Source organism: Schistocerca piceifrons, chromosome 2 (assembly GCF_021461385.2).
Source record: "Schistocerca piceifrons isolate TAMUIC-IGC-003096 chromosome 2, iqSchPice1.1, whole genome shotgun sequence".
Lineage (NCBI taxonomy): Eukaryota > Metazoa > Arthropoda > Insecta > Orthoptera > Acrididae > Schistocerca > Schistocerca piceifrons.
In genome coordinates, this window is record NC_060139.1 from 847,583,937 (window position 1) to 847,603,759 (window position 19,823).

The 19,823-nt window shown below is 41.5% G+C and overlaps 1 protein-coding gene across 1 annotated transcript in view; it reads right to left on the reverse strand.

Moving 5' to 3' along the window:
* LOC124776682 overlaps positions 1-19,823 on the reverse strand; it is an 86,359-nt gene that overhangs the window by 11,592 nt on the left and 54,944 nt on the right. Inside the window, exon 6 of the mRNA XM_047251785.1 lies at positions 8,990-9,179. Within this exon, the coding sequence (XP_047107741.1) occupies positions 8,990-9,179 (190 nt within the window). The remainder of the gene's footprint in view (positions 1-8,989; positions 9,180-19,823) is intronic.

The window sequence follows — 19,823 nt, forward strand, 5'->3', positions numbered from 1 at the left end:
TAATCGTTCGTCACTGGTTTTGAGAACATTCTGGACATTTCGAGAGAAATATCTGGCCACCCAGATAGTCCGACTTGAATCCCATCGCACATTTATCAACAGGTCAGTTTGTGCATAAAATCCTAACAGGCAACTCTCCAACAATTATTATTAATGGTTATACAGGGAGCACCACTCAGTATTTCTGCAGGGGACTTCCAACTACTTGTTGAGTCGATGCCACGTTGAGATGCTCCACTACGTCTGGAAAAAGGAGGTGTGGAGGTGTGGCATGATATGAAGAGACATCCCATGACTTTTCTGCCCTCAGTGTACAGTCCCGTACATGCAAACTTCGTAGTAATAAAGAGGAAACTTCATGTTGTGTGAACGAAATGGTTCAAATGGCTCTGAGCACTATGGGACGTAATTTCTAAGGTCATCAGTCCCCTAGAACATAGAACTACTTAAACCTAACTAACCTAAGGACATCACACACATACACGCCCGAGGCAGGATTCGAACCTGCGACCGTAGCGGTGCGCGGTTCCAGACTGTAGCGCCTAGAGCCGCTCGGCCACCCCGGCCGGCTGTTGTGTGAACGGAATTAGTTCCTTATCACTCGCTTTTCGTGCAGCTGGGCTCGCTTTCACGTCTGGAAGCACTCGCCGACGGCGGTCCAACAGGATAACAAAAATGCTTGTTGATTTTTTATTCAAAAATATTGATTAGGCCCTACTCAGAGTACGTGTGTCTGCATATTTCACACATGTGTGTGTCTTACGAGCTATGCATTTGAGAGTGACACGTTTCAACTATGTTCCATGTAAATTTTGTATTATTACAAGCTAAAAACAATTCAAACATCTTCGTCTTCACTCAATGAAGTCCAATCAGGCTTTGTGGATTTGAGGGCTTGGACATCGAGATTCCAACTCGCAAACTGCCATAATCTCTCGGAATTCCATTACTCCCAATGAGAGTTCGAACAGGCCTTGTAGTCCCAACGGTACCGACCGGCCGCCGTGTCATCCTCAGTCCTTAGGCGTCACTGCACGCGGATCGGAGGGTCATGTGGTCATCATTCTGCTCTCCCGGCTGTTTTCAGTTTTCGTGACCGGAGCCGCTACGTTTAGTCAAGTAGCTCCTCAATTAGTCTCACAAGGACTAAGTGCACCCCGCTTGCCAACAGCACGCGGCAGACCCGAACGGTGACCCATCCAAGCGATAGCCAAGCCCGACAGCGCTTAACGTCGCTGATCTGACGGGAACCTGTGTTACTACTGTGGCAAGGTCGTTGGCTATTCCTAAAGGTAACTCAGACAAAATTATTCTGCGGAATTTTAAAGATTTTCTCAAATTGGTTGAATATGGAGGTAGTAAAAACTTCTTCGCAAACACGAAAGATACCAAGGAGGAGACAAACGTGCTCTCTATTACATACTTAGTAGAATACGTTAGGTTTCATCGCATGGCATTCTGTGGACTCATGTCCGTTTGGTACTGCTTGTAAATCAGTGTGAGAACTGAAACTTCCTGGCAGATTAAAACTGTGTGCCCGACCGAGACTCGAACTCGGGAGCTTTGCCTTTCGCGGGCAAGTGTTCTACCATCTGAGCTACCGAAGCACGACTCACGCCCGGTACTCACAGCTTTACTTCTGCCAGTATCTCGTCTCCTACCTTCCAATCTTTACAGAAGCTCTCCTGCTAACCTTGCAGAACTAGTACTCCTGAAAGAAAGGATACTGCGGAGACATGGCTTAGCCACAGCCTGGGGGATGTTTCCAGAATGAGATTTTCACTCTGCAGCGGAGTGTGCGCTGATATGAAACTTCCTGGCAGATTAAAACTGTGTGCCCGACCGAGACTCGAACTCGGGACCTTTGCCTTTCGCGGGCACGTGCTCTACCATCTGAGCTACCGAAGCTGTGAGTACCGGGCGTGAGTCGTGCTTCGGTAGCTCAGATGGTAGAGCACTTGCCCGCGAAAGGCAAAGGTCCCGAGTTCGAGTCTCGGTCGGGCACACAGTTTTAATTTGCCAGGAAGTTTCATATCAGCGCACACTCCGCTGCAGAGTGAAAATCTCATTCTGGCAGTGTGATAACTGCTCGATTCAAGTGCATTGATTGTACTCTGCGTCAATTTTGTTCCCATGAATTTTTCATATTTTCTCACATTTAAAGGTGACCTCTGAAATTTTCCCTATGGAAGATGATTAAGGTACATTAATTTCTGCTAAATTTATTGTTCGTAATAGTTGTTAATAACATGTGAACTCATTTGTCTAATTTCCGTTGCGTTTTTAGCATTTGCAAGAAAGAATCTTCTAGTCACTAAGATTACAAAGCCTACTCATCTACATCTACATCTGTACTCTGCAAACCACTATCAAATACTTGGCAATCAGCGGCAAGAAGCAAGACGATTCAAAGCAGAATTACATACTCATTCCGTGAGGGCATGTGATCAGGTTTAATAAGAATTCTGTCAAACGCTGCTAACATGCAGTTCTCCATTAAATTCGAGAAAGCACGGGAAACGGATGCAAATAAAGTTAACGTAGAATATGAGCAATATACGGTGTATGTCTGAAGACTTACTACAATTATCAATATTTATTTTACAAAAACTGCAGAACTTAAAAATTTGTAGTTTGTGACAAATGAAAGAATGAATCGTCATGTTTTCGTTATGATGTCAATAAAATTCAACATGCGCACTGTTTGTTGTTTGAAGAATGTCTGATCGATATTCGACTTCACGCCGTATGTTTCACGACGCTCAGTGTGTAGCATCAAATCAGAAACAGCATCTGTCAATATCCTTTTTATGTATCCAGATGAGGTACTTGTGTAAAATAAACCTTGTCCTTAAAGTAGCCCCGCAAAAATAGATCTAAAAGCGTTATGTCTACCGATATTGCAAGCCAGTCGGTGGGACCATCACGCCCAATCCATCTGCACGGAAATGTTTCTTTAAGAAAATTTCTAACCATGCAATCCGCAATGCGGTGGTTGGAAAATCACATCAGACTGCAAGTCCCTCAATTGAGGCTCCGCAAATTATTCTAACACATCCAGGTAAGTGTTAGCCGTTACTGACTTTTCGCCAAAAAGAAAAGACCAACGATTCTGTTGTGCGCATTAAACCGCACCACACATTCATGTTAGGGGAATCCGTAACGTGATCTAAGGCAACTTGTGGACTTTCTGGACACCATTTTGTCCCTGTTAACTTTACCTGATTTGTGGGAAAATGCCTCATGAGAAAAACAATTTCGTTGAAGATAATCGTGTTTGGTATCGATTTGTCGTAATCAGAAACACAATGATATGAACCCAGCATCACTTTTGAAAGGAAATCTCTCGAATATGGAATACTTTAAATCACTCAATAATAAAACGGGATGATTAAGGGTGCAATGTTCCAAGTGGCGTGGCAGTGAACCAAGGTTGTCTTACCGCAAATCTGAATGCAACTCTCACCCCCACCTTAAGTGCGATGGGAGCTACAATTTCAGCAAGACCACCAGACACTACAAAGAAAATGTTCGTGTCTACAGCTGGCTGATGTAGTTAGATGCTCACAGTGTACCATGTGGTCTAAATTCTCCAAACTAGCAAGATTAGAAGGTTTTTCACCTGCAAATATAGCCTATAAATGCAGGTAAGAGATCGGTAAGACAATACAATGAAACTTTAATCAGAGAAACGGTTTAAATCACTAAGAACTGTTGTTGTCGTGCTTACAGTTGTTGTTGTTACCTTCCGTCCGAAGACTGGTTTGATACAACTCTCTACATTTGTATGTTCCGTGCAAGTTCCTTCGGTTTTGCAGAACTACTACAACTTGCATTCATTAGAACTTCTATATTCAAGCCTTGGTCTCCTCTACACTTTTTTGCAGCCTCCGTGCGTTATTCCATTACCAATGTAAAATTCATTGATGCCTATAGATGTGTCTAAACAATGGATCCCTCTTTTTAATCATATTGTATCACAAATTTATTTTCTCTCCATTTCACTTCAATAGCTCCTCGTTCATTAAACAATCTACCATTCTAATCTTCAGCATTTTTTGTAACACCACCTTTCAAAATCTTGTGTTCTTGTCTGGATTGTTTACCGTCCACATTTCACTTCCGTAAAGAGTTTACTCCAGTCAAATAGCTTCAGAAAAGAATGCTCTGATACATAAATTTAAGTGTGGTATTAAAGAATTTATGTTTTCCAGAATCGTCTTTTTTTGCCACTGCCAGTCTGCATTTTATACACCCTTACTTCGGCTAACATCAGTTATTTTACTGCCCAAGTGGCAAAACTCATCTACTAGTCTTAATCCCTCATTTCCTAATCTAAATTCCTCAGTACTTTCTAGTTTAATTCGACTATATTCCATTAACCGTGATGTAATTTTGTTGATATTCATCTTGTAACCTCTTTTCGAGATACCATACACCCCGTACATATGATCTTCAAGGGGTTCTTTGCCATCTGTGAATTGAAGCGCCATCTAATATGAAGAAGACAGAACAAATACGTGTTGCATAGAAAGAGTTCATCAGCTAAGTTGGCAGGTGGTACGATAGCAAATAACGGGGATAAAATTGTGCATCCAGTCAAATAATCGTTGTTTGGTTCCTTATACTCTAAAAGTAACCACGATTTCAGAAAAAATTATTTTCCATTTGTTTTTGCAAAACACTTATTTTTCTTAGCTTTCTTAGCAAAACTTGTGTCTTCATTGGTGAGCCCTTATTTTATTGAAAATCCGACAATATATCTTTTATTACTAGATCTAGGTATTTCATTACATCTGTTGCAATGTTTACCTTATTTACTTGCCAATCAGGTATTGTAGAACACCACTTCAATTTTTTGGCAGTTTGTCGTCTGAAACAATATAATATTTTTACGAAGAAAGTCGGAAAATTACGGAAAACTATTTTCCACTGTAATTTATTGTACGAAAACCTTTATTTTTTACCGACGTAAAAATTTTTGTTGTTTTGTCATCATTTACGTGGTTTTTTTTTTTGTCGTGAAGAAGGAGGCATAAAACCTTTCCACTTGTTAATGTTATTAATAGCACTATAGTTTCGTTAAGCATTGGCTTCAGAGCGCAACACTTATGATTATACAGCACAAATAGGAATCTGTCCGGATAGCCGTGCGCGTTAGCACGCCGCTACGGGGATTTGGAAATACGAGGCAGTCCCGCATCCAATACACCCACTGAATTAACGCCGACAGCTAGTGTGCCAACCAGTGTATACGTGGTTTTTAGGCGCTTGCCACATCCAGCTAGGTGAATATTGCGCTGGTAGCCACATTCTACCTCAATTACACCGTTCGCAAACACTTAGAACACGTTCTCATACTTTTGAATGGGATAACACTAGACGCAGACAGTTGGGATACACAAAATCCATCTTGAGGTAGAAGGGGTGGCGACAGCAAGGGTATCCGGCCATCCTCTACCACTAACATTGCCATACCCAAATAACTGACATACTGACGCCGTGGAGATACGCAATAAGGTCAGAAGGAGAAGACAGAACACGCATAGGTACAGCCGATGTTCGACTGGATTTTCCTCGCTGTGTCACGTTATTTGAACTACTGCTTTATTACTCTTTAGTGTCTTTGTGTCTGTCTGTCTGTCTCTGTCTCTCTGTCTCTCTCTCTCTCTCTGTGTGTGTGTGTGTGTGTGTGTGTGTGTGTGTGTGTGTATGTGTGTGTGTGCGCCACACACACACACACACACACACACACACACACAGAGAGAGAGAGAGAGAGAGAGAGAGAGAGAGAGAGAGTGTGTGTGTGTCCATCCTCCCTCCTTTCAATCTATCTGTATGATTCGTTCAATATATTGTACTGTGCTTATTAGCTTACAACAGATTCTTCCCTTCTGCTGTAGCCCTCTGTATATCAGTATATCGTCATAGACTGTGGCTCGATTTAGGCGTTTTTAGGTCACTTTCTATTTTTTGTGTAGTGGTTGTGTTACTAAGCGATCAGGAAATGTTGAATACAATACGTTGCTTTTCGAAACACTCAAACGTTGAGAGCCTCTTGTTTTAAAATTTTCGTATGCCTAACCTGTAAGTATGATATCACCGAGTCGTACATTAGTGAGCAAATGTCCCACTTTAATTTTTAAGTGTCAATTTTTAGTTAAGACTGGATAATTTCACTGTCTCCATACATTATGAGGCATCTATGTTTCCTTTTACTTTTATTAGATGCGCTTATAGATTGTGGAAAGAGAATATCCGAATCAACATCCGACATTAAAATTTTCTCATAAATAACCGAAATATTTGATATGTGCTAATCTTAAGACCAATGAAATGATGTACAGCTGGGCTATAGTTCATAGGTCTTCAAGGTATCACCTCTTGACGTGTAGTCGATATCTTCTCAAGAGACTAACTACATGACAGCCACTGGTGTCCCATACACAAGTGTTTGCAGGACCGTGATTTCCATGACTGTATGGATCGCATGGGGCTATAAGCGTCTTCCTTGGACAGCATATGTTCCACTGATGGCTCTAAAAACTGAATGTATTTCACTTTGTTTCTTTTAGAGAGCACATTTGTCTGCTCCATAGAACCTTTCGTGTTTGTGAAGGGCTTTGCACTACCTCCATATTCAATCGCTGTGAAGTCACTAGAGATTTTTAATATGGTTAATAAACCGAAAGTATCTACAATGAAAATGGTTTAATTCCGAGAGATTATAAAAGTCCGTGAGATGGAATCTCATTGCCTATGACTCCAAATCCACAGAGACTCATTAGAGTTCCTTGATTCAAGACGCAGATGTGTGAACTGCTACAAGTTTTTATTTTATATTACACAAAAACAAATATGGAATCATTTTCCCCAACCAATGTTACAGATGCAAGCATAAGTTTAGTAGAACACGTGCAATGTATTCACAATGGAATTCAAATAGTGCAGTATCCATAAGGAGCTTCTGTGCTATGTCTTGTCATACGCTTTTTATGTTTTTACGCATGCTAAAGCTTGATTATTTCCACCTGATATGGCCACTAGGTCGAAATTACTTTACTGTGTTTCTAAAATAAATAATCTTACAGCGGAAGGGTGACCACGATGTCGTTCACAAAATTTTGCATGACCATGGAACCCCAGCTACGAGAAGTGAATCTTAGTTTTTGATTTAGATTTATCGAATGTAAAGTACACCAGCGGAAAAACACAATCAGTACCCACACTAAGCGATAGCAATGGTGATGTTACGGATGACGGTGACACTAAAGCAGAGTTACTAAACACAGTGTTCCGACATTCGCCAAAGGATAAGAAGTAAATATTTTAGAATTCAAATCTAGATCATAAGTAACGCGGAAGTAGATATCTTCGGTGTAGTAAAGCAGCTGATATCACTTAATGAAGGTAAGACCCCCGATCCAGACTGTATACCACTCTTGTTTCCCACAGTATGTTAGCAGTTATATACAACCGCTGCCTCGTCGAAAGGACTGGAAAGTTGCACAAGTCACTTCAATACATAAGAAAGGAAATAGAAGTAATGCGCTGAACTACAGACCCATTTCACTAATCTTGATTTGCAGTAGTATTTTGGAACAAATATTGAGCTCGAACACAATGAATCACCTCGAAGAAAATGATTTATTGACAAATAGCCAACACAGATTGAGAAAATTGTCACGAAGTAATTAGTGGTATCCCCCTGGCGGGGGGGGGGGGGGGGACTGGGAGATGACAGTTTTCATGAAAATATTTTATTGTGCAAACATTTTCGAAGCTTAATCTATGAAAATTTGTATTTGGTTTCTCCGTTAGAAGTAAAAGTTACTTATGTTACTGTTTCCAGAAATTCAACTCTTACGGCAGTTAAATAGGGTTGAAACATTTTATGAAAGTATTTCATAGCGAAAGCGCTATAAAAACTAAATCTTTGAAAATTGATGTTTGGCTTCTCGGTTTGAGACGAAAAGATACGTGTTTCGCCGTTTTTGCAAATTCAACCCCTAAGGGAGTGAAATGCTCTAACTCATGATTACCCAGCCCAAGCCGCTAAGGTCAGAAAGTTGAAGTTAGGAGAGGGTGTGGATCTTATACTGTAGGCATCGCTTAAGAAGGGATTATCCGCAATTCCACTCCTAAGGGGGTGAAAGGCTTTTTGAAAATATGTCACTATGAAGGGAATTTTGAAGCTAGAAGTGGTATCTGGTTTCTCAGTCAGAAGATAAAAAAAACTTGGTTTAGCATTTTTGAAAATTCACCCACAAAGGGGGTCAAATACTGAGTGAAAGTTTTGTGAAAATAAACAGCTACTAAAGAACAACAAAAGGATTTTTAAGGCTACGTCTATGACAGCTGATATTTGATTTCTCGGTAAGAAATTTAAAAAAATACATGTTTCAGAGTTTCTGGAAATTCAACCCCTAAGGGAGAGCAATAGCGGATGAAAATTTTTGAAAAAATATTTCGTTACGTTAAAACAATCTTAAAGCTAAAGTTATGTAAATTGGTACTTCACTTTTCGTTTAGATTATAAAGAAATGTTTGTTAGGCGATGGAAGTTGCTATGGAAATATCTCCACAAATCTCAAAAGGCACGCTTAACAAAAACTTTGGACTCTAGCTCCATAATCGCTTTTTTTTTTTTTTTTTTTGCCAGAAGTGCACTCGGAAAAGAACATGCTTATATGGCCTTAATTAGCATGAAAAGCTTAGAAATTGTTGCAAATTGGCGAACGACATAAAAATTACACACTTAAATGAACACAAAAAAAAATCTCTGCGGCCCAGACAGTCTACGCGAGGGAAGCAGCGGGCGCTAAGCTAGTATTCGCAGAATACAAAGAAAGAATACTGCTTTTCGCGCCTTGTTTTCCAGTAGTCGAGGTTCACTGGCGTACCACTAGAAGCGCTACTGTCGTTCTTTGTTTGAGTAACGTAACACGGTCCTTCCACTCGCTATGATTTCGTGTGGCGTACTACTCACTGGTAGCCGGCTGGAGGCACGGGGTAGAGCGGCAGCATGCAGACGAAGGGCAGCGGCTGGTCGCACGGCACGTCGTTGAAGAGCGCGCCGCTGCTCAGCGTGACGCAGTCCTCGCGGCGCACCGACAGGCCGCCGTTGTCCGGCTGGCGCGCCTCCCAGCGGCCGCGCAGCGCCGCGTCCAGAGACCCTCCTGTACAGCCAGACACACAGTTTCCTAAATCACGTTCTTCCTGACGGGCCATGCTCCTTAGCCTACACACCTGCACCGCTTTGGCCTTAGCCGAAGTGTTGATGTGAATGCGGCGAACATGGGTCCACCGAACACATAACACTACAATGCGACACACACACTGAGCCATGGAAAAAATTGCTGTTTTGAAGAGAGCGCCGCAGCGCGTTGTGTGAAGCAGTATCCCTCCGTTTCTGGCGGTGGGGCCGCTGTGGCAATCGCAGCTTTGGTGTCTCCCTCTGGTGGGAAAGGGGAAAGGTAGCCTGTTCACTTGCATTTAAGGGGCGCTGTGAGCTCGCTAGTCGTCGAGTCTGGTCAGCTGGTCAGCCGGGTCAGTGTGGGGCAGTCAGTGTCTGTCTGTCGTCCGGAGTGCTAGTATGTGTTAGGCCGCCAGTCTGCTCGAGTTTGTTCAGGCAATGGTCATTGGCGGTTGGATCGATCGGTTGGTCGGTCGCGCACTGGAACACAAGATGACTTGTCCGTCTTGAGCGTCGGCGCATGTGAGGTCGCCACGTCAGTCCAGTGGGCCGCGCCGTATAGCGAGCGGTAGGGGCTTCGCGGCCGACACGGGAGCAACAGGAGTCAACCCACGACATCGGTCTGGCCGGCGCGATCTGCGACGCAGTGAGGCGGGAGATCGGCGTGACTTCCTGCGTCCGTTGAAGCGGCTGGCAGAGGACGGTTCGGGAGAGCGTTTTGGGGGTGCTGCGCCAGGTCTTCGCCAGACATCGCAGTTTATTAGAAGTTAAGTGATTCGTGATATGTTGTTTCATTTACTTGTTAAATTCTACTTGTTTTCTTAGTCAATCTCTCGTCCCCAGCTTGCTCGTCTGTCTCTCGTCCGCATTTGTTAGGCAGTTAGTGTCTGTCTGTCTGTCTGTCTGCCTGTCGGTCGGTCTGCCGTACGTTAATAGCTGCCTCTGTCATGTTTGTCAGATTCGGTGTGAACGAATTTATTGCTTGAAGTGTAACGGCCGAATTCTTGAAATTTGTTTTTATCTTGCCTATCATATTGAGAGGCGGTATATGTGTAATGTAGAGCATATTTCTATATTTTATGTAAGACTGCATTTAATGGTTTTTTTATTTAAATGGTCATTTTAGTACATAAAGTTGCCACCCTTCCACCATAAGAGTTTTTTTTTTTAAATCAAGTTGCACCTTCGGTGGCAAGTTAATTTTTTTAATGTTAGTGTTTTGTACCATTTCCATCCCTCCTACGGGGTTCATAGTTTATGTGCTTGTGTGACTTGTTAAAATTTTTAGATTAAAGTAATCTGGTGTGTTGCAGATTAGCACCAGTGTAGTCTTTCAGAGGTTGTTGTGAGCGGTCGTGACTACGGCCATGTCAAAAGGGAACGGCAAGGTTCTCAGCCCGAAAGCTCGTACTGTCAAAATTTGTTCTTTCTGCCTCTGAATAAATTGTAACTTGATATTCAGAGGGTGCTTTCTGATTATAATTTTAAATCTGGTTCTTTTTTTTTAAGGGCTCTTTAAGAATAAAATCTCCATTTGTTGAAAGAAATTTAATTTGTTTTCATCAGTTACCCACTGGCAACTACTTCCACGCTCACATAGTGTGATTAAATGTGTTAATGTTCTTGATGAATGGCTGGTAAATAAAGCAAATTCTTAAGAAAAAGTTTTGAAACTAAATTCACGGTTCACACACACACACACACACACACACACACACACCACATACACATGTGCGCGCGCGCGCTAGGCCGATGACAGAAATCGAAGACATAGGGCAAGCTTTAAGAGGCCCCGATAAATGTACCACGCTTAACCGCAGCAGTAATGAAATATCAACAGCGCTATACAAGACTTAAAAGTAGCAACGACCATATATAAGATTATGACCAGACACTTTCCTATGCCGCAACACGATACGTGGGACAACAAAAAATAAAATTATAATGAGTACATGACATTTTCAGCTGTGTTGGAGCCGATTTCAGAATCTAAACAACGTTGCTCTTCTTATTAAAGAAATTTGTTTCCCAAGATCGCATAACAATACTCAATGATTACTAGTTTCAGCGAAATTAAATCGCCATTTTCGGATCATCTGCACAGACAAAATTTTTACAGGACCAATCCATTTCCGCGACAGTTCACATTAGTTGGACACACTTTGCTGTGCGAATAAAGCACAAAACTCACAAATGACATACATGAGACGTATATACAATCTTTTCGTCTAGTGTCCTTGCTGATATCTGATAGGAAACTATCAGATGTGGAGAAGGACACAACATGAAAGGATTTTGTACACGTCTAATGTATTTTATTTGTGACTATTGTGCACTGTTCGCACAGCTTTCCTCTTATTGTACGACGAGAGACGGTACTACGGAATATCGTCTCTATAATGTCCTTCTGATTAATGTGAACAATCGACGAAATGGATTGGCCCTGCACGGCGATTCTATTTCACTGCAATTAATAGTCACTGCGTGTTTTTATATGCTCTGGGCAAATAAATTTCTGTAATGAGAACGACGGTGATTAGAAATTCAAATACTGGTAATGGAAACAGATGAACATAGGCCTACAGACACAGATGAATTGGTTCAGTATCGCCACATACAGATATGTGTAGGGTAAAGTAGCAGATCACACAACTGCAGCAATACTCCAAGTAATACAGTGAGTTTCAAAACAAAATGATCTGATTTCAAAACACCGCATTTATTGATAAAAACATACTGAGAACATGGGCCGAACCCAAAAATATTCACAAAGTATTCAAGCTTTAGCTATGCTATTACAATGCGCTCTGTGCCCACCACCAGCAGCACGAACATCATCTAGACGATAGCTAAATTCATCATAAACTTTACACAATGTATCTGCTTTTACAGAAGTTATGCTGACTGTTCTTCATCTATGTCACGAGGTAAACGGGAAATGAACACATTTTCCTTCCAATATCTCCGCAAGAAAAAATTGTCATGGGGTCATGTCTGGCGATCTTGGAAACCAAGAATTCAGGGCAGTGTCTCGTGGTCCATTGCACACTATCCAGCGTTGGAGCAGGGTGTCACTGACAAACCGATGTACATTGTTGCGTCACTGTGATGGATGTCCATCCTGTGGGAAAATGAAGTCATCGGAGTCCTCCAAGTCGTGGAAAAAGATAATTCTGCGGCATTTTAAGTTAACTCATTTTTGCTCCGAAAAAGTAGGGACCGTGCATTTTTTCTCGGGAAATGGCACAAAAGACGTTCACTTTAGGTGAGTCTCTTTCGTGCTCAGTGATGTTTTGCGACTTCTTGACTCTCCATTAACATCGGTTTACTTTACAGCCAACACGAAATGATGCTTCATCACTGAAAATTAATCGCAGTAAAATGTATTCTCTTCAATGTCTTGTAGCAGAGCATTGCTGAAGTTAAATCGCTTCCTTTTATCACCAAGTCAAAGAGCTTCCCAAACGACATCTTAACACTCGCCAGACAGTCGTAAGAACCACTGCCAGTTATTTGCTTGCGCAGCGAGTAGACTTCCGTAGATACCAGTCAAACGCTGGCCGAATTCTTTCCACCATGTAATCGGAAGTGTGGGGTCTACCTGGACTCTTAATTTTGCACAAGCATCCCCTCTCCTCAAATTGGCAATACCAACGACTAGCATTTTTGGGTGCAGCCGAATCAGTGCCAAAACGCCGACGAAAAGCACGCTGGACCGAAATCACTAACTGTTTGCAAATTGCAGCATAAAAAACACTTTCTGTTGAGCGGAGCCGCCCGCTGTGGACGAGTGTTTCTAGGCGCTTCAGTCCGGAACCGCGCAGCTGCTGCGGTCACAGGCTATAATACTGCCTAGGACATGGATGTGTGCGATGTCTTTAGGTTGGTTAGTTGTAAATTGTTCTAAGTTCTAGGGGACTGATGACCTCAGATGTTAAGTCTCATGGTGCTTGGAGCCATTTGAACCATTTTTGTTGAGTGGACACTATCTTACTTCTAACTGATGAGACATCTAACGGCGATTTTTTGAAACCTTAGGCCACACCCATTCAAACAACACAAATTTCCCTGCCGGCATGTCCCATGTTTCGTAATTATTACCGTTCAGAATGAGGTTATTCTTTTTGGAACAACCTGTACATACGTGGAATTTAGAAATAAGTTTGCAATAAGAAATAAGACAACGAATTTTCTTGTTTGCACAAAGTAGTAATTCTTTAGACTTTGGGATCATTATTTTCTAACATGTAATCGTGTAATATGTAAACTGTATGAGATGCAAACTGAAAAACGTGTGAGCTTTATAATATGGTGCATTAGATTACACATGCAGTATAATAATACCCAACTACAGAAACACGAACGCACAACATAGGTAAAAAGTGCCCTTCAGCGAGACGAGGCGCGAGGTCACCCTCTCCCGGTTATGGTGCGGCCAAGAGGAGGTAGTAATTGTAGCAACAGATAGTACTGTCATACATCATACAGAATAATGTACAGCGAATATAGAAAACTTGTTTTCGTTTTCCAGAATCTAGTTTATGTACCACATGTTTTTTAATTAACAATGGAATTATGTAAACGATAAGAAAAATAACAGCACTGAGAGAAACTGTAGAAAAGGACGACCAGTCTGTCTTTGGAGCTTGTTAGTAGTTTATAGTAGCAAACGACCCACCATAGTTACCAAGGCAGTGTGTCAGTCTGTAATGATAATAAACAAATAAATAAATAAATAATAATTAAATCTCACAGCTCCTCTCCACTTACTACAGCCACACCTTTTTCATATTGTAATACCCATATCAACAAAAACTGCAGTACAAGGTGTGTTTCTATAGGACGTATCATTGTTAATGGAGAGAACTTCCACGAGTTAAAATATTCGGCAGAAGAAACAAGTGCGTTCCACCAAAGATAGCCCTGCAATCAGTCGTTCACGCAGTAATTGGAAACGTGTGGTTACCCGCCGCCACTAACTTCAGTACGAAAAATTGTTCTGGTTAACACAAAGGTAAATAAAAAAAATAAACTTTTAGATTACGTCCAAATATAATTAGACTCAACTTTCATCCATAGTCTACGATAACAATAAATACAATACTCCTCCAGTATGTTACACGTTACAATTTATTACACAACGGTACCTATTAAGGTAGATGTTCGACAAGTCTTCCACACTATCTCCAAATGAGTAAAGTACGAGCGTACGGAACAGCACAGCTTCTGTGTTATTCGACTGAAGACCTTCTAGCCAACAGATCACAGCAGGTCATCCTTGTCGAAGAGATATCACCATATATGAAAGTAATTTCTGACGTTCTCCAAGAGAATGTTACAGGACCATTATTTTTCGCAACATCTGTAAACGGCCAAGTGAATTACATCGGTAGAACCGTGATGCTTTTCCCGGCCGAAACATTTGTTTACGGAGAAGTCGCAACGTTACAAAATTGTAGTGAAGTGCAGAAGCTTGACGCTTGGTGCAGGGAACAGCAGTTGACTTTCAACATAAACAAGTGTAACATATTGCTTGTAAATAGACATAAATGCTCCAAATGCCGCTTCTTCTAGGTATCAAATGAAAGTTAACAGGTCGAAGACGAGTGACGCAATGCATTTAAATTACTGAAATGAACCAAATGAAATTTATGGCTCTCCGGTTGTTTGCTGGAAAAGCCGGATACAAATTTTGAGTTACACTGAACCTTTGTGTAGGTCCTGGGGATGTGACAGTCTAAGTGGTTAAGGCTTGCGTTCATTTTGTTATTTTGCCGCCGATAAAGACGAATGTTACTATCCAAAATCAGAATATTATTTTTTTAGCAAGCACTATAGCATCACACAAATTGTTGACAATCTTTAAGTGAGGGCTTTAACATCGATATTGTGGTGTAGAAACGTAAGGGACACTGAAAGAATAGTGTTCACTCAAACAAAATTTATTATTTTGACACTTTCACAATAAGTATCCTAAAACCAACCGTATATGAGATTGCTCCAGTTTCTCTGCTTTTACGATAGTAAATCAATAAATATAAATAAAGAATACAAAGACGTTTAACTGCAAATATTATAAACGAGCGATTCCACAATCACACCGAATGGTATGATTGGTGAATTGGGCGTTTGAGAAGGAAAGTCTGTATTAAATATACGTGAGTGAAAATAGTCGCCACTTCGTCTTCCTGTTTATGTTAGGTAATTAGAATACTGTAACTGCTTTCATTTTCACATTTCAACAATTTCTATAATGTTCATTTCTTGGATAAGCATCCATTAAAAAAGTCTTGGGGTGTCTTCTCAATTACATGTAGCGTGATCCAAATGGAGCACCGAACACACCTGTGCCAAGTTATTTACCTGTACCTACTTCACCACAAATACAACATAACCCATTAGGGTCTTTACTACGTGAATGTAGTGATTTTAATATGCCAATAGTTGGTCATCGAAATCATCGCCATCTTCAGAAATGCTGGAAACGTCCGCTATCTCTAGTAACTCTGGTGTTTCCTCCTTAATTATGATTTTCTCTGCTCGTTAAGGACTCCACATACAGTTTTCCCATTCTTGTTTTTCAACTCAGTCTGTTGTTTATGTTTATTGCAAACTTCCATCTTCATTTTAGCTTTACTTTCTCAGGGTTGCAGATCTTGTCTTTCAGCACACAAATACACCATTCTGCGTTACATACCAACAAGATCATATTCTGTTTGTTAAAATGGTATATTTAGAAACCAAATCCGTGCAATGAATCAGGTTTTAATAATACATTCAGCAAATAAACCAGTAACAACTGTAATCTCACATTTTTATTTTCCATATTCTGAAAATAACAAAAAAACTGGATTGTTTTATTTGTCTCACACTCACGCATTCCATTGTTTAAACTGTATCTAGAAGAGGCTAGCGGTAATCGGAAGTCGTTATCTTTGTTGCGTCCTTCAAATACTGAATGCTTACGATTGCCAACTGCGCAGAACTACCGAAATTCTCCTTACTGATCGAAGACGCATGACACAATGTTTTATTTCCACATTTTTCCTGGTTAATATCCGTGCTAAAATTAGAGTAAACATCCACATTTTTCTTAGTTAATGTCCATATCACTAAAATTAGAGTAAATATATCAATAGTTTTCTTCCTGTATACTATTAATCGATTACATAGGACGGGGATAAAATGAAGAAGATTAATTCTTTTTGCCCTAAGCCGAGTATTTGTCGCGATTTATTTAATAGTATGGTGATTTTTTGCAATATACAGTTGATATAAAGCAAGTGATTCTATACAATTTACATATGATATAAGACCAGATTAAACCTTAAAGTCCGTGTTTTTCAACCAATTAATTAAGCTAGGTGTGAGAGTGAACAAGTCGTCGGGAGTTACAGGGTATGAATGAAATGGACAGCGTTGGACTAGATGCTCAATTGTCTGCTCTTCTTGATTACATTCACTCATTGGTGAACTGATCCAGCCCCATTTGTACCTGGATTAGCTACAACAACCATGTCCAGTCCTTAACCTGTTGAGACGGCACCAAAGGTTCCTCGGTAGGTCAAAAACATTTGTCTTCTTCGTGGGATCAAGGTGATGGGCTCTTGTTCCCAATGTTTTTGTTGACTATTCATGCTTGCAGCTTTCATTTAGATCTTGCTGTAACACTTGCTAGTCTTCTTGATCGCAATCGTTGCTGTGGTGGATGACTGAATTCCTGGGGCAGTGGTAGAGAGGGTGATGCAGGGAGTCTCTTGGCCTCCCTCAGTAGAGCTTGTTTCCACCTTAAGTGAGGTGGAGGGATGTGACTCAATACAGGTAACCAGTGGCATGGGGTTGATTTGATGGAACCAGTAATTTAGCGCATTGTGTCGTTCAGTTTTCGTCTACCTTCTTCACATGTACACTTTCCAACCAGACAGGTGCACAGTACTCAGCAGCAGAGTACACAAGACTGATGCCATCTAAACACAGACAGTCAGCAGAGGTTCCCCAGGTGGTACCACTCAGCTTATGTAGTATGTTGTTCCTTGCAACAACTTCATGAGAAAGCTTGGTGATGTGCTCTTTGTAGCCCAGGGTTCTATCTAGAGTGATTCCGAGATATTTTGGGAAAGGATTGTACCTTAACGTTTGTCCATTGAGCAGAACTCTTGGTTTGTAGTTCGCAGCACGATTCGCTAGATGGATGTTGCGATGACTGTACGTGGCAAGTCAAAACTGTGTACCGCCCCGCAAGTCTGAACCAGATCCCTAGTGAATGGGTTGGTCGGGAGAGCTCAGTGACGTCGATCGTGGACTAAATCACTGAATGTCACCTGACTAACTTGTTCACCAGGAATGACACAGTTCTTCTAAAGCTGCCCAAATCGACTATTAGTGATCTGACTGTGTAGTGGGAACGCGAAAGAATAACTACAGCCAAACCAAGAACGGACTGACCTCATGCACCATTGGAGAGGGATCGTTGAATATTGCAGAAGGTGGTTATAAAAAACAGTATGAAATCAAAGAAACCACTCATGAGTTACACGGTCAGCTACGACAACGGGGTACAACGGTCGAGTAGCTCTTCATAAGACAAACATTTCTGTTGTCAGCACTAAGCGACGCCAGTGGATGACTGGTAACTAGAGGTTTGAACTGATGACTCGTGGCAAACTGATGGAGGGGTTTGAGATTGTCAGATGCCTGAAGAACGTTACTGGCCATGTGTAATGCCAGCAGTGAAGTACAGAGGAAATGGTGAAACTTGAATCGACTGGCTCGGGCTTATTCTGGGTGATCACGTCTACAGTTCAACAACGGGTTACACGAACTCAGATGGGCCAAGAGAATGTCATCGATCTGAGAAGATATCATACAGCAGGGGCCTGAACTAAATCTCCCAGCATTTGCTAACTATATTAGTTAACTAGCCCTGAAATACGCTCTAAGATAAAAAAGATACAACGTGAGGGAATTAGCAGAATGGAGCAGAAATCAGAAGACGTGATGTACACGTACAGACGAATGATTAGGATTTCAGAAAAGTTTTATAATTTGTTCAAGAGAATGAGCTTCACTAATTGGTTAAGTCTATAACATGTTGGTCCTTCTCTAGCCTTTATGCAAGCAGTTATTCGGCTTGGCATTGATTGACAGGGCTGTTGTATGTCCTCCTGAATGATATCGTGCCAAATTCTGTCCAACTGGCGCATTAGCTAGTCAAAATCTCAAGCTGCTTGGAAATCCCTGCCCATAACGCTCCGAACGTTTTGAGTTGGGGAGAGAACCGGCAGTCTTGATGGCCAAGGTGGGATTTATAAAACATGTAGACAGGCAACAGAAACTGAAGCCGCATGCAGGTAGACATTATCTTGATGAAATGTAAACCCTGGATGGCTTTCCATGAAGGACAAAAAAACGGAGCGTAAAATATTGTCGATGTACTTCTGTGCTGTAAGGATGCCGTGGACGACAATCAAAGGACTCCTGCTATGAAATGAATTGGCACCAAAGACCATCAGTTCTGGTTTCAGGCCGTACAGTGAGCGACAGTCAGGTTGGTATTCTACCGCTGTCTGGGGCGTCCTTGCATGTCATCGGGGCTCACTTCGAAGCGGCATTCATTGCTGACGACTATTATGTTCCAATGAATGAGATTATAGGCCGAAGTGGTGTCTAGAGAGCCCGTAAAGTAGTGGGATACAAAATTGGCTCCCGGAATACGACCTGACAACCAGGAGCTATGGTGTAGGGTAACATTTCATTTCATAGCAGGACCCCTTTGGTTGTCATCTGCACCCCCACCCCCCGCCCGCTCCACCCCCATCCCCCACAAACACACAGTGCAGCGGTACGTCGATGATATTCTAAGCCCCGTTTAGTTACTCTTCATTAAGCCACCCTGGGCTTACATTTCAGCAGTATAATGCCCGTCTGCACAAGGTGAGAGTTTCTACCGCCTGTCTTCGTGCTTGCCAAGCCCTGTTTTGGAGTTCAAGGTCGCTGGATCTCTCCCCAATTGAGAACGTTCCGAGCGTTATGGATGGCTCGTGATTATGAAGATCTAAATCGTCAATTGGACAGAATTTGGAACGATATTCCTCAGAAGGTCTTCCAACAAGCCTATTAATTAATGTGAAGCTGAATAACTGCTTACATAAGGGCTAGAGGTGCACCAGCGCGTTATTGATTACTCAATTTGTGGAGCTCCTGCTGTTGAATAAATCATCCATTGTTTTAAAAGTGTAGTGATTTGTTTACGTATACATGTACAACACATCTACTGATTTCCGTCTCATTTGGATAATTAATTCGTGGTGCATCTTTTTTCTGTTTTTGTTTTAGAGCATAGCAAAAATAACTCGTAATACGGCAGAATATGAACACATTTTACAGCATTATGAATTGGGTCCAATGGAGGAACAATCAGAAGTGATGGTTGTTTGCATCAGCATGTAATTTCAGCCGGTGATAAAGCGTTGTCTGGGAGGCAGTAGTGTGTGGACAGCAAGATTCCTAAAGTGGACTGTGTAATGACTTTATTTGAGCCGCTACATGGTTCTATGAATGTTATTATCGTTGTAGCCAATCACTGTGTAGAGTTTAGAATACTGCTACGTTGGGTCAGACAGGCATT